Consider the following 23,070-nt stretch of genomic DNA (forward strand, 5'->3'; position numbering starts at 1 on the left):
TTAAGAATTATTTCTGGACACGTACAAAACTGAATTAAAATAAAATATATTTTATTTTAGTAATTGAGCATTCTACCGATTGATCCAACGATTAATCGAGTGATCAGATAAGTACTTTTTCTTTATCAAAAAGCAATACTATATGTACAAGTCTCTTAAAATTAACAAGTAATTTGTTTTATTTTGTAATTTGTTAGAAAAATTTGCATTTTATTGCTAAAATTGCATAAAAGAATATCTGTGCTTCAAAATATGTGAGTTTGCCCACCATTACAACTGCATGTGCATTCACACTTCAAGGTGCAGGTAGGGTGTTCGTGCAAAACTCAATGCACAGATAATTATCAAAGAAATGGCACACAGAATATTAAAATAAAATTTGGCGTAGGTGATTTTTTAATTTACTGACCTCTATACTATTTTCCATGCTAAATGATCTCGCCTCCTTCTTGCCCAGCCGGAGATCTCATTTAATCCCCCTGTCTCCTCTGTACTGAGTGCTAAGTGCTCGAGGATTATCAGTACTGTCAGTAGACGTGGTCCAAACCAGCTGTCTAAAGCAATTAAAAAACTCTTCGACATGAATTTAGAAATGAATGTGGACAGATATGTGGAGAGTGGATGCAAATGAAGAGTGAAAAAAAAAAGAACACATTTTAAACATTTTATTACTACATCATAATCTTTCCAGGAATTTTATATTAAAATATGCCATTACAGTAAATACGACATTGTCTTCATTACACCAGCTTGCGGATGTGAGTGTGGAATATTTAACACGTCGATGTAGGTTTCTTCAGGAAGCTCCGGTGCTCGACTATCACAGCCTTCCGTTCTGAACAGGACTGTAGACGAGCGAGTAGACGGTCTCGTAATCTTCCCTCGCTCGTCTACAGTCAGCTTCCACACACTGATTGATTTGAGCCTTAAGTAATAATAGAAATCAACAATGAAGCATTCGAGCTAAAGCGTACTTGGGGGGGGATTGTGGGGGTGGGGTGTTGTTTGGGTATTGGTTGTGCGAGTGGAAGGTACGAGGAGATTTTGAAGAAATCGAACCAGCAAACTTCGTGCTAATTCAAATCGGCATATAGTTGTTTTTTTTTCCTTCTTTACATTCGATTCCCTTTTGGGATTTACAGGCTTGGGTCGAGAGTGTTTTATCAGTTTATTGAGGAGATCTTCGAGCAGGTGCTGAAGCTGAAATCTGCGCGTGCAGCATGACGGAACACTGACTGGAGCGTGTCTATAAAAGTGCACACTTCCACTTGGGGGAAAAAAAATCGGAAAGGATCCACATCAAACAACGCAGCACTGGATACAAAGCCCGGGTCGTAAGAATTACAAAGTCGAATTTATTCCGTATGGGTCACCATGTAGTACTTCAGGTGCTGCATCTTCCTTCCCTCTGGGTTTTAACATCACATGAAGACTCGATATTACAAGCGGCATGCTGTAGGCTGACTTTACAAGATGCTGCCAGGCTTCTATTTACAGAAAAGGGACACCTCGGCTGTGTGGACACTTCTGATCGGATCCGATTGTGTCTCTCCACACCTTCGGAGAGTGAAGGCAGTCAGTTTCGCGTTTTACACACATACACTGTTTTCAGGTCAAGTGGTTTGCAAACATTCAGTAAATGTATAGTCTCTTTAGGCCATCTGTCATTTGATGGATATTCTCATGCAGCGGTAGGTTTAGTAGTATAACACATAATTCTTCTCTTACATACAATCATTTTACATCATTCCCCCCCATCCCCCTACCCAGAGACCCACCCACACACCCACAAACAACATTAAAAAATAGACTTCCGATCGTGACACTAGTTTAAGAATCGCATTATATCCTGAGCATAAAAAAAAAAAAAAAAGAAATCAGATCAGAGAATCGGATTACTTCGAATCAGTTTAAGTGTGTACGCCAGTTTAACTTTGCGTTCTCATTTTTTTTGCCATCCTAAAAACACCCGGAGTGGGAAGCCTGTTGCAGAAAGGGGCGCACAAGCCCCTCGGCATCCGGCTTCCCTTTTTCCCGACTGCAGCTCAAGTGCCAACTTGAATTTTAAAAAAAAATTCTCCAACATAAAAACTAAAAGAAAGAGAAAGAAAGCGACACTACTGGTGTTGTTAGATGAGAGTGCACACATCGTGCCAGTTGATTCTAGCATCTTGCAGCTCTAAAAAACATCGACCGAGCACATTTCACGCTTTAAATACACAGAAACGTCATCTTTTAACATGGCTTATGCAAGTTCTCCTCAGACCAAGGAGGATCATCAAGTCAGTTTCCAGTTCTACTCTTTCTACACACACCCGCCCCCCAACCCCGAGGTCACATGGGCAAACGTTAGGGACAAAGGAATGAACGAAGGGAATTCATCTGCTAAAAAAGTTTTACTGTTTTATGCAGATATTAGGTTTGATCGAGCGTTAACTTGGACGGATCTTGGACAGTTTTGGAAAGGCCTGGAAAAAAGTATTTGTACCATGATCTGCCAATGTCAGCTAGGAGTGTTTAAAGAAGTAGATTTTGCTCTTATGTCTACATTGGCATTCTTGGGTATTGACTTGTTCCTGACATGTTTCGCAATTAATAACTCGTACGTTAGGTGACGTGATGTGGTCGCTCTTTTGTGAAGCTGGTTAGTAGTGTGTACTATTGTGGCCTATAGGGAAAAGTAAACTGTCTACACCCACTAGAATACTATGTCCTGCATGATGAGCAGTGTATTACAGCCAGTCTAATGGCTTAAAGTGTGTGTGTCTTATAGTGACGTGTCCTGGTGAATACTCTGCAGACAGCACAGCAGCTGGTAGTAAGGGCTACCCGGGGATGCCACCATCTCAAAAACAGACTGGAAGGATCTGCGGTCCAGCTCCTCATCGATCTGGTGCCGGTAGAAGTCCATGGCTACCAGACAGAACAGGCTAACGTCCACTGCGTCGGCTTTGGCCATGCGACTGATCACGTGAGGCAAGCTGGAAGAGGTGAAAGGAGTTAAAGATAAAAACTGTTGGAGAAGATGTAGTTTCTTAAACAGACCTGCTGATCAGTGTTTTTCTTTCATCAAATGGTCATTTAGTCCCAGCTATAATGACATCCACTGGTTTTTGTGACTTCTCCGGGCCGAAATTAGACACGAGGAGCTCCCCAGGCCTGCCAAAATCCATTCTATAACAAACTTTTGGCAGTGATGAATCAAGTAAATGGATGGCAAAGGATCCAAAATATACCTAAAGAAGCTCCAAAAACAATAGTGAGATCACTTTAAGGGATCTGTGTATGTGTGCCCATTTCTGGTTGCACTTACAGCGCTCATATTCAAGTGCTTTTGCGATCTGCAAGGTCCTGGAGCGCTTCGGTTCTGATAGGTTTAAATGTGTTTGGACCCTGTGTGAAATGCACGTGAACTCTTGTGATCACAGCTCAGGCCAGATAATAAAAAGCAACATTGCAGATACAAAGCGACAATGAAGGGGAAAAATACATGTTATGGACTGCAATGAACTTGCAAAATTGTCAAATGTGATTTTGAAGTTTTTGTTTTGGCAAAGATTAACAGAATCTGTACATGCTGAGTTTGTAATAAAAGCATCCCCTTCAACATTTTTTTTTTTTAACCAATACCTATGATCTAAAGCAGGGGTGTTGAACTCAAATTCACAGTGAGCCAAAATTCAAAACTGGGACGATGTCTCTCTCTATCTGTAGACTTTCGAGTTCCTTTTTAATGTAAATCTTTTTTCACAGGCCAACAACAATACAAACAAAATTATAATTTCCTTCATTAAAAAAAAGCAATCTTTCAACTATCAACAGTTCATGCCTTAAAGTAAAAAAAGTGCATAAAGACAACATTTATTCAAGCTCCGTTTGCTACACTCTGATTTACTCTGATGCACATTGGGTCAAGCCAGATATCTGGCATCTCACATGCAAGTGCATCAATGTCTGGGTTTAGGCTCTGAGCTAAGGAAATCCTTTTGAGTGAAGGTGTTCATCAGTGAGACTCCCGAGTGGTGTTTTGTTCATCTTCATAAAAGAGAACAGTTGTTCACAAAGATATGTGCTGCCGAACATAGAGAGCATATGAGCAGCTTGGGCACGGAGTTGGGGCAGTGTGTCAGGGCAGAAACATCGAAACTATGCAGCACACACAGAGTCGTACTTTGACTTGAGCGTGTCACTACACTGGAGCTCCATTTGGAGGTTGGTTGGTGCGCTTTCCACGTCAACCACAAACGGATTACTGAGCAGTTCAAATCTGCATTTCTGGGCTTCAAAGCCTGCAAATCGATGGGTAAATTCAGCGCTGAGTTTTTCAGCGGCGTCGACTGACACGCCAACGCACTAACAAAGCATTCTGGGATTTGTAGTATTAGCAGTGTATGCGATACATACTGGCGGGCCAGCTCTAATACACATTTGATATGATCGGCCTGAGTTTGACACCCCTGATCTAAAGGCCATGCAGCTAAACATCATCTCTACAAGTAGAAAATAATATCCAGGAGTAAGTGTGTGTGCACGAGTACGTATGAGAAACCGTGTTTAAGGATACAGGGCAGAAATCCACTGGCTGGTGGAGGCGCTGACGAAAAAACAGGAAAGGCTCCACATCGCCATGGCAACAGGTGTTCTCTGCGTGAAGTTGGAAAGCGAGAGCAGCACCCAGTCTCGCACCATGGAGGACTGACCAGTGGCGTGGAGTGTCTGAAACACCTGGAACAAAATGCACAGATTATAATACACAGGCTAACTGGTATTGCTGCTAATGCTATAAAGCCGGGGTCCCCAAACTACGGCCCGCCCCAAATTTTGAACGAAACTTTTGAAAACAAAACTGTAACTATGTACTTTACTCATATTACAGTGTTACTTGTTTGTAATAGTTGGCTTTCGAACTAAAATTTCCCTTAAGTTATTAACGTAGTCTAATTATTTATTAGATTCAACCAACATCCTACAGCATAACATAAATGTTTTGATTTCAATAGCAATGATTATGAAAGAAGAAAAAAAAAAGAAAAAGTTATGCTCATTTGTCTGTACAGTGCATAACAAAAACTAATCTAGCATTAGGAGGCCTAATCAATACATTTAATATCATAAAATCTCCATGATAATAGTGCTAGTCACTCCAGCCCATGTCATTTTCTGTTACAGACAGACTCGGCCCCCCAATAAAGAAAAACAAAGGAATGATGTGGCCCTCACAGAAAACAGTTCGGGGACCCCTGTTCTAAAGGGTGGTGGCTGTTACAGAAATCTAAAAAAAACTCACATTATAAGCTTCATTATCTTTGACTTATAGCTAGTATTTTAAAGACGGAGCGGTATAACGAAAACATCAGTTCTAGGTCATATTTAGAAATAAGGAAAAAATTGGGCATTCTGCCATATTCGGACATTCGGTGCCACCCAGATGAGAATGGGTTCTCTTTTAAGTCTCTCAAGGTTTCTTCTTCATTCCATCTCAGGGAGATTTTCCTCGCCACAGTCACCACTGGCTTGCTCATTAGGGACAAACTTGTAAGGAGCAAACCTATATGCACTAAACCCAATCTATTCCAACTTTCTAACCGCTTTATCTGTGTGAAGCTGCTTTGGGACGAGGTCGATTGTTAAAAGCGCTAAACAAATACATCCAGTGGTGGACAGTAAGGAAGTAAATATAATTCGTTACTGTTCTCAAGTAGCTTTTTTCACGTATCTGTACTTTACTGAAGTATTTCCCTTTCGAAAGACTTTTAATTTAAATTCGTAAAAAAATTTAATAAAATAAAAAAACACGCAGCAAGCCACCAATCAGTGTAGAGCGCGTGCTCCGTTTTCAACTTGTCAGATCAACAGAATATTTTGAGAGGAATAAATGATGGAAGAAACTCCTGACTTGCCACAGCACCCGTGGCCTCATTTGCATGATTTTTCTTTGAAGTCATTCATAAGAAGGTTTTGGGCTCATGATAATTTGAATAGATATCAGTGTTTTATGCATTAATATAGTTCTATTGATAAAGTGCTGTGACTGAGAGTAACATTAGTCTTTTCACATAAACTGAGTTGATTAAGTAAAGAGTCTTAGGAACATTACAGCCCTAATAATTCATAGTACTTTGGATACTTAAGTACATTTGAGGGTAAATACTTTTGCACTTTTACTCAAGTGAAGGTTTAAAGGGACACTTTGACTGAAGTCATATTGTACTATCTCCACTTTAACTCAAGTACATGGTTTCTGTACTTCATCAATCACTGAATGCAATTGAAATTAATTGAATATTTGGTCTGCTGCAAAGACAAGTCTACAGGACCATGCACATAAAATACTAATTAACTCATTATTACTTATTAACTCAATATCAGCTTCATTATTACATTAGAAATAACATGAAGGGAGGAAGTCAAACAAAAATTCTAAGCAATATGAACCCCACCTTATAAACCACAGTGGCCATAAACTGTGGGTAAGGTTGCTGATTGGACAGAAACTCTCCAATGACTTTGTTCATGACGTCCTGCGGCGGAAAAAAGTCGTCTAGGAACTGGGGCAGTATCCGTGCCACCACACGGGCTTCACACGGAAAACCTTTACGGATCCTGAATTCAGACACATGACATAAAATTTAAACGAAACATCCCCCTGGAACATGAATATTCAAAAGCAATTTTTGCATACGGCATACCGGTATCTTTTGATAAACAGATACATCATTTATACCTGTCAAAAAGAACCGAGACACGCTCCATGGCAACGATAACAGACTCGCTGTCGGGAGCTGTGGGGTCGCTGTCGACTGGCCGACCGGGACTCCCTCTCTCCTTCCCTGTGAAGGGAAAAGAAGAAAGGTTGCCAGTCAGCTTAACCAACACCATCTCTTATTCATAGTGCCTCATTCCTCTTTGAACTATTCTGAACTGTGCTATTTTCTCTTCAACACACAAAAGCGTTTCAAATGTAAATTCATTACATCCATCAAAAAAAACATTTCATTGACCAATCAGAATAAAGGAGGTCTTTGTTCTAGTCTTAGCTGAGAAAACTATACGAAGGGACAGTGTGTAGGTGAGCTGTGTGTTAGTAAGGTGTGTTAGTATGAGGGTAGGGGGGCTTTTTTGTTCGATTGCAGGATGTTTTATTAGTAGGTGGGTCAATGGGGGGGTAAAAGTGAGCTGAAATGTGTCCTGCCTTCCTCTCCAGGCACACCTGTGTACATGCAGGTGAGCATGAGACCCAGGGCGGCCATGGCGCGATGCGGACTCGGCATGTTCACGCGATCCACGCTGAGCTTCACCAGCGTTTCCGCGTCCATGCGTGACAGCTGCTCAGACAGAAGCAATCGCTCCAGGCCTCGCAGTGCACAGTGGTAGATTACAGATGGAGTGTTTTCCTCGCTGGCTGAGAGCATTATGCCACACACCTAGAAAGGGGAAAAAATATGAGATTTGGAAGTAAAGTTGACGAATGTATTTTATGTTTATTATAAGCAAAAAGCCCGATCACTATTCTATATGTAGTGGGTAAAGCGGCGTACTCCGCATACAGATATCATTTTCAGACTTCTCAAACCATTCAGTAAAGAACAATGCACTGTGGACAGGGACAGAGACATCCCAGAATAGTCCGATTCCATCAGGATAGTGTTAGAGGTTCACAGATATGGGTTTTTCCTCTTGCTGATGCAGATATTTTGAAAACACGGCAGCTAATGGCTGATTTACGATGCTGATTTTTTTTTTTGGTCGATATGTTTGGCCATTTTTGTCAGCCGTTTCTGCATGTCGAATTGGAGGTGGAGCTCATGGCGAGCAGGAGAACTCAGATTGGCTATTCATCTTAGCGAATGAGCACACAGGAAAAAAGTCAGATGTTAATCCTGATCTTGTCTTTGCAATTTAGCAGACATGACTGAAACAGGAACCCGTTAGTAAAGATCGCAGCAGGTTTAAAACGCCGCTTGCTTTATTCAAAGTTCGAGTTTTTCCGGGTTTCCCTGTTTGGATGCTGAATAGACTAGTGCCACCTGCTGGTTATGTTCTCTCAAGCAAGCGCAGAGTGCTTTTCTGCTCACCATGGATATCAAGAGTGGTTATGTAAAGTTATATAGCCTCCTTATCAGCTTGAACTAATGCGGTAATTGTCCTCTGACCACTCCAATTTTCATTTCTCCCTTGTCTCTATTGAGTCAATTTAAAATGTAAACAAAATCAACAATGTATGGTATAATGTATGTGGACACCTGATCATTACATCCTAATCCAGACTTAATCCCATTTTCCTTTCAAAATAACCTTCGTTCTTTAGGAACTAGATTTTGGAGCGTTGTAGCTGTGAGGATCTCGCTCTGGTTGGGAACGAATGTACTGTGAGAACAGACAGCATTCTATTTTAAAGAAGCTGAGGTCAGGGTTTTGTGCAGGCCACTCGATTTCTTCCAAGAACTACATACAAATGAGATGGTCAGGTGTCAAAACATACAATACAAGCGTTCATGTTCTTACCTGGACGACCCCTGCGTTAAATTCTGGCCCGACATCCAGCGGGTAGTTTTCCATCATGTAGAAGGCCACAGCACACATTACCAGCACGTGCTGCTGATTATGCAGGTTCAAGCAGCTGAAAAGAACAACTTATTTAATGAGCATCAATGAATTCAAAATCTAAAGTGCCTATAATACATGATACTACAGCGAATAAGGTGCTAATAATCGTTATGCATATATCTCGTATATCATTTAGACGCTCAGCGTCGTACGCAGCGGGACACAGGCTCTGCCATTAGCTTTAACCCAAGGAGTCCAAGCCTCAAGAGATCCATGGTCAGCATGAGGTCTTTTATCTCGAGTAAGAACTAGCTGCCGACTGACTCGCTTCTCATCTCGTATTCTCTCATATGAGACAAACAAGTCTAATGATCAAGCTGAGTGACTGCAAATGTGCTTTCCAATCTCATCACTGTGAGCTCAGACAGCCTGTGAATTAGTTGCTTGATACCCTGTTTAAAAAATAAATAAATAAATAAATAAGGTTCCTCGTTTTATCAGTACCAGTACTTTAAGAGTGGCAACTGTAATTCCAAGTGTTCGACAACAGGGGGCAGTATGCGGGCAGTGCACCGCTTTTATGGCGCATTGAGATTTTTTCCCTCTAAGATGCACTTTGACATTCATAGTGATGAAACTAAAGTAGTAAATAATTAAAAATTAGTGTTTTTCATTTATTTTTTATTTATACATTTGTTTTAAGTTTAAACAGTCTGCTCTATTGATGTGTTTATTCATAAATTAAATAAGTTCCATTATCCAATGACCTTTTTTTTGCCATAGTATCGATTTGGTATTAGATTCACGATATTGAATATTGGTATCGTATCGAAGTCAAAATGTTAGTATCGTGACGACACTACTGTGAAAATTGCTGGATGGGATCGACTCTTGTTCAGTCAGAATGTACGTTCTATGATAATGAAACTTATTTAGTGTGTGTGGTCACTCACTGGGCGATGACCCGGAGATTAGACAGTACATATTCGCTGACAATAGGTATGAGCTGGCGTGCTGTGTCGTCCAGTAGATCACACTCGAGCACGTACAGCACTCCGTGCAGCGCGCCAATACGACTGGGCAGATGAGTGCTCCTCAGTGAAGACTCCAACAACCGACACACAGGCTCTGCGGTCATCTTATCCTGATACACACACACACACACACACACACACACACACACACACACACACACACACACACACACATTACACCACGAGTAAACGCTTTTACCAAATCAATCCCACATCGCCACCTTTCCGCCACACACACACACTCACGCACTCACCATGCCTAACACAGCAGCTGCTTTGCAGATAGCAGGGACGAGATACTGGTTTAGGATCTCGTCCTCAGGAGGGTGAACCTTCTGCAGCTCCATCAGAGTGGAAAACATCATATCAAACTGAGTCCTTTCCGTGAACAGATCGGACACCGCCAACAGCTGGAAAGAAACAACAAGGAAGACAAAACTTAGAGATGTGAAACTCTAAATTAGGTTTAAATTCAACTCAAATTGCTCTGTTTCCACATTAAAGGTTTCCAGTTTCATGAGTTTAATTTAAAGTATATTAAATAAAAATTTGCCATTTATGACCATCGTGTTCGAGAAATTCTGACTGATCAACTCCCTGTGCTATAATGATACTTATCAGAGAAAGACAGAAAGACTTCATTCTAATTAGGCATTTTTTTAAACCCCATGCCAACTTTAATGGCTATGTGTTTGTGTTTATATAAAACTAAACAAAATGTTTAATCTATTTTTTTCTAAGGCTAAAAAAATAATCAAGATTAAAATTACTTCATGTAATTTTTTGTTTAATCACTGATCCAATTCCGATTGCATTTATTTTTGGTGTATGCATTTAATGTTGTTCTCAGATCTGTGAAATGTATAGATCTTTTTACTGGTACTGCATATAAATAGGCTACACAAGTCAAACTAATGATGGCTACCAAATTTAAGCTAGTATTACGTACAACAGAATTATACATGCATCTGTTAATGTATTCAAATGCAGAGATACAGAAAAGGCTAAAGAGGCTTTACTTGTCACATTACAGCACAGTGAAATTTTCTTTTTGCATATTCCAGCGATATTAGGAAGCTGAAGTCAGAGCGCAGGGTCGGTCATTATACAGTGCATTTGGAAAGTATTCACAGCCTTCACATTTTATTTTACAGCCTTATTCCAAAATGGATTAAATCTATTATATTCCTCAATAATCTACAAAGAAGAAAGGGAGAAACTGTCTGAAAATAGGTGTGCCAGACTTCAGGCTGCAAAGGTGCTTCAACAAAGTACTGAGCACAATCTGTACTGGTCATTTAATAAAAAAAAAAAAAAGATATTTCTTTAATTTTTTTTAAAAATACATTTGCAAAGATTTCAAACAAACTTTCACGTTGCAATTATGGGATATTGTTTGTAGAATTTTGAGAAAAATAATTAATTGAATCTATTATGGAATGAGGCTGCAACATAAAATGTGGAAAAAGTGAAGCGCTGTCAATACATTCTGGACACACTGTACAGTGTCCCAGGAGCACAGAGGGTTAAGGGCCTTGCTCAAGGGCCCAAACGTGCCAGCTACCCCTTCTAATGGTGAGTTAACGTCTGTGACGAAATGCGTTAACATTCAAATAAGTGGAATGCAACGAATCTAGCTTAAATTGAAAAAAAATAAATGTTTTATTGCATCATTAACTATTTTCAATGTAAACAACCAGAGAAAAGAAAGAAAATGAGAAAAACGAAAAACTAAATTCCACTTTCCACCATTAGAAAGTGAACACACTCACCGATCTCACCACCTCACTGATAAGCACAACTGGAGTTTTTCTGCTGCTGGGGCTGCCAGGGAGGATCCACTGGCTGTAGAGTTCCAGGAGGAACTGGGAGCAGGAGTGAATGTCAACTCCAGCTCTGTGCTTTCTGAATGGGAGAGAAGACAGGCAGCGCCAGCGTCAGTATAGAGAAATTCCATGCACAGCTGATGAGTAATATGAAACTGTAGGTTGTAATTTGCCCCAGGCTCTCAAAACCATTCAATAAATCACTAGAGTCAAAAGTGTAGGTGTGCTGAAGGTGCAGTTTCTGCTTCTGGGTGTCCATGGTCCAGTGTTTGTTTAGTACTCATAAGAAATGTACTAATTTGTTTGAAAATCAGCTGCTTGATTTGATTTACGTGTTGCTGCCTGGTTTCATTGTTTTGTGCTTTTGTTTGAAAACGCAGACTTTCCTTCCACACCGAGACGGCGTTTCCAGTTCACGGAAATGTAGCTTTTTTTTTTTTTTTTATAAAACACCTGCCAAAATTTTTCAATACTCAATATTTAATTTTTTTCCCATATTAATCCACACCTGAATATCACCCGGTTTAAATGTTCATACTTTTTAAAAATGCATAGGAAAATGAATACAGTAATCCCCCGTTAATCGCAGTGGTTACGTTCCAAAACCGCCTGCGATAAATGAAAAACCGTAGTAGATGGACGCCATCCCAAAAACGCTATTTTATATATACAGTACTGTACTGTATTAACATTTTACTTTATTTTATAATTAATAATGATAATTTTATATATATATTTTTATTATTTCAACATAAACCCCATAAAAACAATTCCCTATAAGTTTTTGGTCAATAGTGCTATCCGCAAGAGACCGGGAAAATTAGAAAAACGAATTAGTTATGTGGCAAATGCAATTTCGCGATAAACCGGGGTCACGAGATTCCAACCGCTGTAAAGCGGGGATTACTGTACATACATACACACACGCACACACGCACGCACGCACACACACACACACACACACACACACACACACATATATATAAACATGAACCTTTCTCACTGGAGAAATGATCTGAGACAGTCGTTTGTATTTGTCAGGTTACTGCTTTATACTGAGCTTGTCTAATTTGCATTTCTTGACACTGTATCTTGCTGGTGTTCTAGCTGATATCAGTAACCCATACAGCACATGCACTTAGGAAAAAAACAGTCACATGACACGTCGCTTGAAAATGTGAAACGAATTTTACAAATCATTCTGTGTGTGTCAATATGTTAACTCACCTGGAATTAATAGGAGATATCGGTGGTGAGGCGGTCGCAGGAGCATCAGTTTCATCTTCCTCATCATCACCCCACTCTTCCTCCCTCAGAGGAGTGATATTATTCCCCAACCACATAGAGTGAATAGATACCTACGGCAATCAGCATACAGGTTACACATGATCAGAGCGCCTTTAACAGATGGACCAGCTTTATATTATCATTGCTAGTTTGTCCTGCTTTCTCTAACCTGGCCCAGTTTATAATCCATGTTGCCCAGTTCTCGCTCGGTGTTGATCTGCAGGAGGAGTTTCTCATGACTGATTAAAGTGCCTGCGCAAAACAGAACAAAACAAAGCAAAGTTTAGAAACATGCTCATATAAAGATCTGCACACTTGGCTGTACAGGACCGATTTTACCTGCTGACGACGAGGACAGCGATGGCACCGGGTCCCAGGCTTGGTAAGGAAAGTGTGTGGCTATATTGTCTCTCTTGGATACCATGGCCTGAATCTCTTTCTCCACTACACCTCGGATTACACTCAGTTTACGCCCAAATCTGGAGGGAAAAAAACAGAGGGAGAGAGATTTCAGTCATTTTTACTGATGACGTCAGTCCTTTGCTGAACGTATTCATGTAATACTATTCTAATTTACATAAAAAGGTCGACTGATAACGATTAGTGGATTTTAAATTAGTGGATTTTACCGATACCGATAGCTAGGATCATACATGGCGATAACTGATTAAACACATGATTTTTCAAATGAATACTGTATTTGAAGGAAAAAACAAAAACATAACACTCAATGTACAATAATACTGAACTTAATTACAAAAAAAAGAACTGAATCATGAAAATGTGCTAAATGAAATAAAAAAAATTTCAAATCATAACAAAAAGTAATATTTCAAATAAATTAAAAGTTACATGCAAAATGAATAAAAAAATTAAAAATTAAAACACAATTTCAAATAAACAGCACGTTCTAGTACTGTATAAAGCAACCTGGAAAAACTACCAAAGTGGAAAAATTAATTAACTGATAATTAGGCTTAATTAAGATTGATAATTAATGAATATTATTTATTACTTACAAATGAATAATAATTGAACTTCCTTATTACCAATAAAATACTGACTGTACTGGAGGGTCTAGCTTTATTATTATGAATAAAGTACTCTCTATCTCTATATATCTAGGTGGGTACATCACTAGCACAGGGGAAAAGCAGATTTTGCATCTGGGCTTTCAATTTGCTTTTTTTGCAATTCGTACGAATAAACATAAGCTTTGACGCACCTCAATGTTGGAAAATAAAGATCAAATCAGTGGAGGACCAGTTTTTTATTAGATGAATTCTTTACTGTGCATGCATATCTGGTGATCTTTTCAGAACCAGGAACACAAGGCTATGTGAAAACCCTAACAAATAAGTGTGACTTGTAGCTCAGTGCTGTCATGTAATACTTCTGCTTATACTGTAATCTCAGATTTAAATAAATCAACATAGAAATAGACTAGTCGAAATTAAGTACCATCTTTTATATTTGCTGCAATATGGAAAAAGCAGCAACGGGTAGAAATGCTAAGCAACGTCTTAGCTGCCAACATGCAGCCCAACAGTTACACTATCTTTTGAATTCATGTTATTGCAATAAAGAAGCTAACTATGTAACTCTTACTTGCTTAATTATATCTAATGATCTAAGTCTTTTTAGGTTTCAGGGTTGTTCCAAAATCACGCTAAAGGCAGCACATACGAGAGCGTATCAAAAAGATGAGACTAATAGTGATAACTGGTGCTATTCTGACCACGTCATGGACAGCAAGTTGGAACAAAGAGCAAACATGAAATTGTGTGTGAAACTGCTTCAAGAGCGGAAGTACATCACTGGAAGACGACGAGAGATCAGGAAAACCTAAAACCCTGAAAATGCAGAAACCATTCAGCAACTTGTGCATGATGATCGTTGGAGAACAATCAGCATGATCTCAGTTCTGCCCCCACCCCACTCGCCAGACTTGGACCCGCTCCCCGAAGATGAAGATATGGCTCAAAGGTCGCCGTTTGAGACTATTGCACTTTGGAGATCCAGTGTGAATCATGGAAGGTGCTTGACGCGCTTAGAAAAGAAGACACATTCCAGAAGTGGCATGAATGCTGGGAGCACAGTATTTCTGTGTGAGGGGACTAGTTTGAAGGTGATGGTGTGTAAACCTAAATAAACAAAAGACCGCATAATTGAGCAAATTCCCCCTTGCTGTCCGGATCTTTTGTTCAATACTTTGAAAGTTTAACCTCAACCCTTGCAAATGGACACGCACCTGGTGTCTAAAGCTTTGAGGCTCTTGTTGCGCGGCTGCTGCTCCAGGCAGCTGACTGCAGGGTTCCCGGCTGTGGGCAGAGTCATGGCGCTCAGCACCAGGGAGGTGATGGCCTGCACTGCTAACACGTTTATCTGCGTCCGCTCCAGATCCTCCTAATGCACGTAATACATTTGGTCAATATAAAGGTTGGCCGGATCGCAATGGAATCGGGTGAAATAGCAAATACTTTAAATGCCTGGACCTCTTGCTGAGTCTCCTCTTCTTGATCGATCGTGATTGGCTGGGTGACCAGCACCCCTAACAGAGTGGCCCAAGTCTCCTCAAACTGGGTCCTACTGCTCCAGCCTGTTCGAGGGATAAACAAACACGCCGATCATAACATGAAATAAGTGTTTGGTACCATGAGTGTGTGATCAGAGCTGTCATTTTTGTACCGAGAACGTTTATGCGGTAGAGGAACTCTCTGAAGACGTCTTTTTCTTGTAGAAACTCGACAGGAATCTCAGGCAGTGCTGTGCCAAAATCCCCACCACGTCTGGGGGACCAGCCCAGCTTCCAGACCTACAACACACAAAAAAAAAGGCTCAAATCTGATTCCTAACATACTACACAGTAGCAGTGAGAGTGACACTAATGACTTTGGGACACCTGACTGTGTGGTTCTTCCTCAAACTTCTCACAAAACAGTTGAAGACACAATTGTACAGGATTGTCTTTGGTTGCTGAAGCATGAAACGTTCCCATCGCTTAAGAGACGCAAACCTGTTCCAGCATTACAATGTCCCTGTGCACAAAGCCAGCCCCATGAAGATATGGTTTTCAGTGGATCTCCAAGAGAGCTCTGACCTCAACCCTATTGAACACTTTTGGGATGAATCAGAACGCTGACTGCGGTACCTGACTTTACTAAAGCTCTTGTGGCTGAATGAGCACAAATCTCTTCAAGCACACTCCAAAATCTAGTGCTTAAAATGTTACTCGACTTCATAGTTGCTCTAGTTGATGATGCATTTTGTTACATTTGGAAATAAATGGTTTTAACGGTGTTTTATGATATTTAAGGTTTATAGCAAAGGTGTAAACAAAACAAATGTAGCTACACCGATCAGGCATAACATTATGACCACCCTGCCTAATGTTGTTTTGGTTCCCTTTTGCTGCCAAAACAGTCCTGAGCCATTGAGCATTAACAGCATTAACTTATTCAGCAGTTTAAGATACAGAAGCTCTTCTGTTGGATCTGATCACATGGACCAGCCTTCGCATCAATGATCCTCGGACGCCCGTGACCCTGTCGCCGGTTCACCATTGTTCCTTCATTGAACCACTTTTGATAGATACTGACCATGGCAGCCAGGAACATCCCACAAGAGCTGCAGTTTTGGAGATGCTCTGATCCAGTTGTCTAGACGTCACAATTTGTCAAACTCTCAAATCCTCACGCTCACCCATTTTTCCTGATTTTACAACATCCACGTTGAGGACAAAATGTTCACTTGCTGCCTGATATATCACTCCCACTAACAGGTGCAATGATAAAGAAATAATCAGTGTCATTCACTTCATCTGTCATAACGCTATGCCTGATCGGTGTAAAAGCTGCCACACATATTTCACTCACTAGTGGTGGGATGCGTGTGTAGCTGTTCACAAGGGGCAGTCTGGCCAGACTGATAATGACGTTTCTAAGGGTTGGAGTAAGGAATGCTGGGATATTGCTGTTTCTGTTGTGCCCAAGAGCCAAAACACTCTGCAAGCTTTCCACTAACTCGGCCATGATCTCACAACACTGCTGCTCACACAGGTCTGAAAACACACACAAAAATGATGATTTAATGCATGCACCAAAAGTATAGAAATACTGAATTATCCAATCGTAGATACTGTAGAAACTCACTGCCTTTTCCCGAATCCACCTCGTCCTCTTCAGAGTCTCGGTTGGCATGCGTCTTTCTCTCAGGTCGTACCAGCTGGTCGCCTGGATAAACTGTGACTACAAGAAAAAACATACAAATCAGTCCGTTCACTTATATACTTTGTAGTTACGTACATGTGTGAGGTTTTCCACTTTTCGACTCCAACATACCGGCATAGATAATCAGGTGGATGCAGTGGATAATAGAGCAGGTGTGTGTGAGGTAGGTTTTAGAGGTAAAGTCCGTCCACACTGAAGGCTGCTGCAGAGCCAAACACAAGCAGGACACGCTCATCTGCACATCTACACTGAGACTTAACTGGTCCTGTAGCAAACGCCATGTCACCAGCTACAGACAGAAAGACAGTGTGTGTCAGGATGTCCAGTAATGTATTATTAAAGGGACTAATACTAACTTTGAGTATTAACAATATATACAGAACTGTAGGTCATAAACAGAGGTCGTCCGTTATAGGTTTTTCTCTGGATATTTAGAAATCAGAGCAGCCAATGGCCGATATACAATGCTGATTTATTTTTTGCCGAATTTCTTTTTTTCTTCATCTCATAAAATCTAACAGTTAATTAATAAGAAGTGATACAGAAAATTGCTTAAACATTTATTGAACAACACAAGTCACAGGCAGCTTTCCTCAGAGCTAGCGCTTTGGTGTGGATTTGGTGCGTCCCTAAATTACCGTTTTCCTGGGAAGCTACCAGGTAGGTCCTCTCCAAAAGGTTAGCAGGAAAAGGGTGACATCACAACCGCTCGCAGAAGTGCTTGCATATTATTCGGCCTAATTTGCAGCACGTTCGGCTGAAGGCGATTAATAAAATGGCCCAAATTTGTCCGGTGAATCGGTCGAACTCTAGACGTGATGATCGTCATTACACTTTTTATCGATCTTAGAACATAACTACAGACTGAGTAGCTACTAAAACACAAGTAGTGTATCACAGTTAAAAACAGGGCTGTATATACAGACACAACAGAAACACCATGTTTTCTTACTATTATTTTGGGACAGTTGAAATAATTTTTTATTATATAATTCAGAACTTTGGCAGCCTGTTAATTGGACACGCTTTTTGTGTGTGTGTGTGTGTGTACCTCTATGACCAGGGTGTTGAAGGAGGTGATCAGATGCTCAGTGGCGGGAGGGATCTGTAAAGCCGAGGGCAGCTTGGGCAGCGAAAGGAGGTACCTGCTCAATGCATTGCACACGCTCATCACTTTCTGAAAAAAGCCCACCTCACCTGCAGCACATAGGGAGACACATTTAATAGTAGTAAAATGCAATATAATAAATGCTGTTGTTGTTTTCGCAGTGGGCATTGAAGACATTTTCCAAAGTTTACATAAAATTAGCATAATGTATAATAAAAAAACCTGAGAAGCACAAGCCAATTTCAGAGCACACATTAGTATACAGCAGTGGTGGACAGTAAGGAAGTAACTTAAGAACTTTACTTAAGCAGTTTTTTTTGAGTATCTGTACTTTACTGAAGTATTTCTATTTGGGGAGACTTTAACTGTACTACATTTCAAATATCTTACTTTTTACTACATTTTGGGAAATCAGCTGTTTTCCTTTATTTATGAGTGGATAAAAACTGGTCAAACACGCAGCAGGTCACCAATCAGGGTCGAGCGCACGAGCTTGATTGGTGCTTGGTGGTATCTACTTAACAAGAACATACAGTTCAGCATCAGTTCAACAGCAAACAGAACATTTTGAGAGGAATAAATGAGGGAAAATACTTCCGACTCGATCTTACCACAGCACTCGTGGCCTTTTTTGCACAATTTTTGTTTTTTGAAGTAGTTGAAAAGAAGGTTTTGGGATAATGATAATTTGAATTGATATCAGTGTTTGACTCATTAATATAATTCTATTAATAGATTGTTGTGCTAAGAATAGCAGAATATTTCTTATATAAACTGAGTTGATTAAGCAAAAGTCTTGACAAAAATAACAATAGGAACATTACACCGTTATCGCTGACGCACCACCCGGTAAAACTGAAGCGCTCTGGGGTCTCATTTATAAACGTGGTTTTCGCACAAAACTGGGCTAAAAACGTACACGCCGCTTTCCATACAAAAGGTTGTGAGCGCAATATGTGTTACCAAATCCACTTCTCGCCTCCTGTGTTTCCACGCTGTGCGCACGCAGGGCTCAGAGTTTACTTACAGGTGCGCACTTTCTCCAGTCAAGTTTGTTTGTTTATAAATCACAACGTAGCGTGGGCACGTTTTCATGCCACGTTTATAAATGAAACCCCTGGACAGGTTTAATACAGAAAATGCTGCAGAATGAAAAATGGAGGAACGGAGAGAAAACAGGGAGAGGTGAAGAGAAGATTCAGGCCAAAGAATGTAACAAAAGTTGGGATCATTTAAAACTAAAAGAAAGAAAACACCGTACAGTGCGTTGACTTTTTTTTTTTTTTAAGTAATTTCAAGTCATTGATTTTTATATTTTCATTTATGATTTTTTTTTTTTACTTGTATATTTGCATTTTTGTACTTAAATGGGTTTAGTTTTCACAGAGACCCGTCTTATTTTCTCTTGTATATTTAGTGTTGCTCTTTAATGAAGAAAATGTACTTCTTATCCTATTACTCGAATAATTGATGGACTAATCGGTAGAATACACGATTACTAAAATAATCGATAGCTGCAGCCCTACTTCTATACTTAAGTACATTTGAAGGCAAATACTTTTGTTCTGTGCTTTTACGCAATGACATGATTTGTGTACTTTATCCACTGTCATATATAATGACCCTTTGAACATTTGAAACTAAGGGAAATTAAGACCACATAGAAAGTGTTTAAAGCTAGAACACTCACCATATACACTGCTGAGTGCGTTCCAGTACGAGGAGTCATTGTTGGGTTGTGATGAGAGGAGAAGTGGCTGATGAGGGGATGGAAGCAGTGCTGTGATGCTTGCCAACTGCTCAAAAATCACCTGGAGGGTGGTCTCAAAAAGAACCGCCCCCTGATCTCTGCACAGCCTCTGGAGGCCAACACTCAAACATGGAGCCAGCAGGCCTAGGTTAAAATCCTACAACAGAGGCACAAATAGAAGGATTGAAAGGGGCCTGGAACCAGTAATGAGGCACCAGAGATACTAGAGTACCCTATAATGTACTGTTTTTTTTTTTTTTTATCAAGCTGTTGTTCTTGGTCCTGAATGGTCAAGTTGAAACATGAGTTCATCAAGGCAGGTTTATGATGAGTACCTTGGAGGACATGATGGTGATTAAGTCTGATTGGGGAAGTTTAGTGAGCAGGTCAGTCGTCTCGTATAGAGATCCGTCACCTTTAACACAGCACTGAGATTTCACCAGGGAAACATACCATTCCTGTAACACAGAAGCCATACACACACACATATATACACACATGTGATATTGGAATTACACATGGAACACTTGGGACAAGCAGAAAGTCCAGATACACTTTGTTTCTCTATAGGGATGCAAAGGGCGGGAACATTTCTGGGAAACTTCCAATGGAACTTCATCTGGGGAATTTGGGACATATTGGGGTTGGAAACTCACCAGGAATTCACTTGAATTTAAGGAAATTCATTAGAAATTTTGGGAAATGTATCATATTTTTCGCTTTGATTGAATCGTTAGTATAATATTGTTGCACAATCGCTTACGCATAGCACAAGGAAGTTTTAAACATAAATGCAGGTAATATTTATGTAATTTATTTATTTATTTATTTTTACATTATTTTCTGTGCAGGACTCAAGAAACTGTGTGTGTTATGTAGGGGTGTAACGGTACACAAAATTCACGGTTTGGTACGTATCCCGGTCTTTCAGTCACGGTTCAAGAAGAAGAAATGCAAAACATAAAACTGTTTTACACGGTTTATAATTATTAATATTTATGATCAACATTTGAACAGTTTACATTTTTAAAACAATTTGAAATAGAATGCCTGCTTGGTTATTTTTAAAATAATATTTTATATAAAAAAAAATTAAATTAAATTGAGTAATAAATTAAATTGGCACAAATTAAAGTGTTGAAATTAAATAAATAGAATAGTGTTATTTAATAGTTGACATTCGTTAGACCCTATTTGTGTAGTACACGTGTATGTAAGTGAGTGTGTGTGTGTGTGTGTGTGTGTGTGTGTGTGTGTGTGTTTTACATTTAATATTTAATTTTCTAAAGATATGATCTATTCTATTGTTCTACTTATTTCATACTTTAACAAATGTCTTCATTCCTTTCATTCTTCATTCATTCACTCCCTTGATATGTGGAATTGTCAGGTTTTCACTGTAAGTTTTATAGTGCATATAACTATGTTTGTGACATAAAAATCATGAATTTTGAATCAATAGCGATAGCATTAGCCGCTAACCACGTTCTGATTAGCGGCTAACGCTATGGGTTCTTGATCGTTTTAATGCATGCGAAAAACAAATGCTATTTCCGGTACGGAGTGAGTAGCCACAGTGACACTGCAATAACTCGTTATACCACTGGCATTGTTGTGTATGTTTTCAAGTTAAATCCATTTTTTGTGCCCAAAGTGCAAGATAGTGGCTAAACAAACTTGCAGTCCTTAATACGTTCCTGAGGAAACTCCGATTTTAACTATGTTCCGCACGAAAAGAAGGATTGCATTCCGAACCCAAAGCCCTGTACCGAACAATTACGGTTCGAATACATGTACAGTTACACCCCTAATGTCATGTTATGGAGGAATGCACAGTGCATGCAGAGGGTACAACTTCAATAGACCTACAGCAAGTGTGCTGTGTGCACGTGATTGATTAATGTGCAGGGAAGAAATTCTAATGAAACTGCATTTTTACCCAAAACATTTTCTTAACTACAATTCCTGTAATAGGCTGACCTGCAATTTTGAAAATTCCCAGTTTATTCCCATATTTTCCCATTTCAAGTTCTGCAACCCTATTCTTCTCAAAGCTATTTGTCAAATATTTTTTTCCCACTTTGCTAAAAAACTAAATATACAGTACTTTTATTTCACAACATTAAATAGTTATTTGCCTCAACTATGAGGGAAATTTGCTCCTGTATTCCTTTACATTATAATAGACATAACCAGTAAGCAGTGCTCTGTCCTGAACACACTCTGGTGCTGCAAAACCTACTGACTGTTCCACTTCACTGACAAGTAACTGACACTTCATTCTATAAATGTTAAATAAACCTCTCCTTGAAGAAATCTTCACCATGTTAACAGGTTTATGTTTTTGTAAGATAATACATATTTGTTAGATTGGAAAGTCCACCCCGCCATGTCCAGTTGTTGCTATAGAAACAATAATGTATTACAACGAATGCATTTACACCATTAAAAAACCCATATATAAAGCAAGTTTAAATTATGGGATATAGTATTGCTGCTGGTTTAGAAAATGTATGAACAATAAGACCCAATATCAGATCAGTGTTATGAATCTTGTGATGAATCTCACCTTACTGGCCGTGACGCTCTCTGGGGCAGGGGGTGGATTCCCGTCCAGTGGGTGTAATGTAACAGGAGGGGAAGGGCTTGTGGTTTCCTCTGCAACTGTAGCTCTAAACCTGTCCAACAGGGAGTAGAACCTCTGATGTCTGCATTGAGGGAAGAAAGAAAGAAGCCACGGTTTGATACATTTAATAAGGGATGAACTTATAAACACCAAGCTATAAAATCAGATTTTATAACCAGTTATTTCTGTAAACAATATCCGTCGTTAAAATCACTACACAAATACAACTGAATTGAATTTTCACCTCTGTCTATATCACACTCGTACCAAATCTATAATTAAATGCTCATGTGGTGTTGAGCAAACAGCACAAGCAATCACAAAACATAGAATTACCGCTGAGCTAGGCCACTGGTCTGGAGGTACTGCTGGATCCTGTCCAGCTCCTCCACTGGCAGCTGAGCGATGCTATTCTACAGAGGGGGGAAAAAAATGCAAGTAATTGTTTTCACACAAATGAATATGAGTCATCTGTTAGAGCTCATAAACCCATTATTAGTAAACATTAGTCATTAGTGCAGAACATTTACCACTTCGTTCAGACTGCAAGCCTACATTCTCAAGTCCAAGACGAGAACAAAATCAGCTTCATTTGGAAATTCATGACATTATTGTTAACAATGTTGGGCTACAACCTAAAATTATACTAAATCGTGAAAAACT

The 23,070-nt window shown here is 39.7% G+C and overlaps 1 protein-coding gene across 6 annotated transcripts in view; it reads right to left on the minus strand.

Moving 5' to 3' along the window:
* Nucleotides 1-650: 650 nt before the first annotated feature.
* Nucleotides 651-23,070, minus strand: part of htt (huntingtin) — a 60,115-nt gene continuing 37,695 nt past the window's right edge. For 4 of the 6 annotated variants that reach the window (XM_046867199.1, XM_046867180.1, XM_046867218.1 and 1 more), the window contains 23 exons: nucleotides 22,744-22,820; nucleotides 22,351-22,489; nucleotides 20,117-20,239; nucleotides 19,722-19,938; nucleotides 17,975-18,120; nucleotides 17,035-17,212; nucleotides 16,846-16,941; nucleotides 16,570-16,754; nucleotides 15,383-15,509; nucleotides 15,190-15,293; nucleotides 14,946-15,100; nucleotides 13,034-13,173; nucleotides 12,864-12,946; nucleotides 12,635-12,765; nucleotides 11,354-11,486; nucleotides 9,836-9,991; nucleotides 9,501-9,691; nucleotides 8,506-8,620; nucleotides 7,193-7,424; nucleotides 6,725-6,830; nucleotides 6,441-6,603; nucleotides 4,565-4,725; nucleotides 651-2,981 (listed from right to left, as the gene is read on the minus strand). In XM_046867199.1, coding sequence (XP_046723155.1) covers nucleotides 2,768-2,981; nucleotides 4,565-4,725; nucleotides 6,441-6,603; nucleotides 6,725-6,830; nucleotides 7,193-7,424; nucleotides 8,506-8,620; nucleotides 9,501-9,691; nucleotides 9,836-9,991; nucleotides 11,354-11,486; nucleotides 12,635-12,765; nucleotides 12,864-12,946; nucleotides 13,034-13,173; nucleotides 14,946-15,100; nucleotides 15,190-15,293; nucleotides 15,383-15,509; nucleotides 16,570-16,754; nucleotides 16,846-16,941; nucleotides 17,035-17,212; nucleotides 17,975-18,120; nucleotides 19,722-19,938; nucleotides 20,117-20,239; nucleotides 22,351-22,489; nucleotides 22,744-22,820 — 3,372 coding nt within the window. In that variant the 3' untranslated portion in view covers nucleotides 651-2,767. The remainder of the gene's footprint in view (nucleotides 2,982-4,564; nucleotides 4,726-6,440; nucleotides 6,604-6,724; nucleotides 6,831-7,192; nucleotides 7,425-8,505; nucleotides 8,621-9,500; nucleotides 9,692-9,835; nucleotides 9,992-11,353; nucleotides 11,487-12,634; nucleotides 12,766-12,863; nucleotides 12,947-13,033; nucleotides 13,174-14,945; nucleotides 15,101-15,189; nucleotides 15,294-15,382; nucleotides 15,510-16,569; nucleotides 16,755-16,845; nucleotides 16,942-17,034; nucleotides 17,213-17,974; nucleotides 18,121-19,721; nucleotides 19,939-20,116; nucleotides 20,240-22,350; nucleotides 22,490-22,743; nucleotides 22,821-23,070) is intronic. The other 2 variants (XM_046867191.1, XM_046867227.1) reach the window with 1 other exon arrangement.

This window comes from Silurus meridionalis, chromosome 2 (genome assembly GCF_014805685.1).
Source record: "Silurus meridionalis isolate SWU-2019-XX chromosome 2, ASM1480568v1, whole genome shotgun sequence".
Lineage (NCBI taxonomy): Eukaryota > Metazoa > Chordata > Actinopteri > Siluriformes > Siluridae > Silurus > Silurus meridionalis.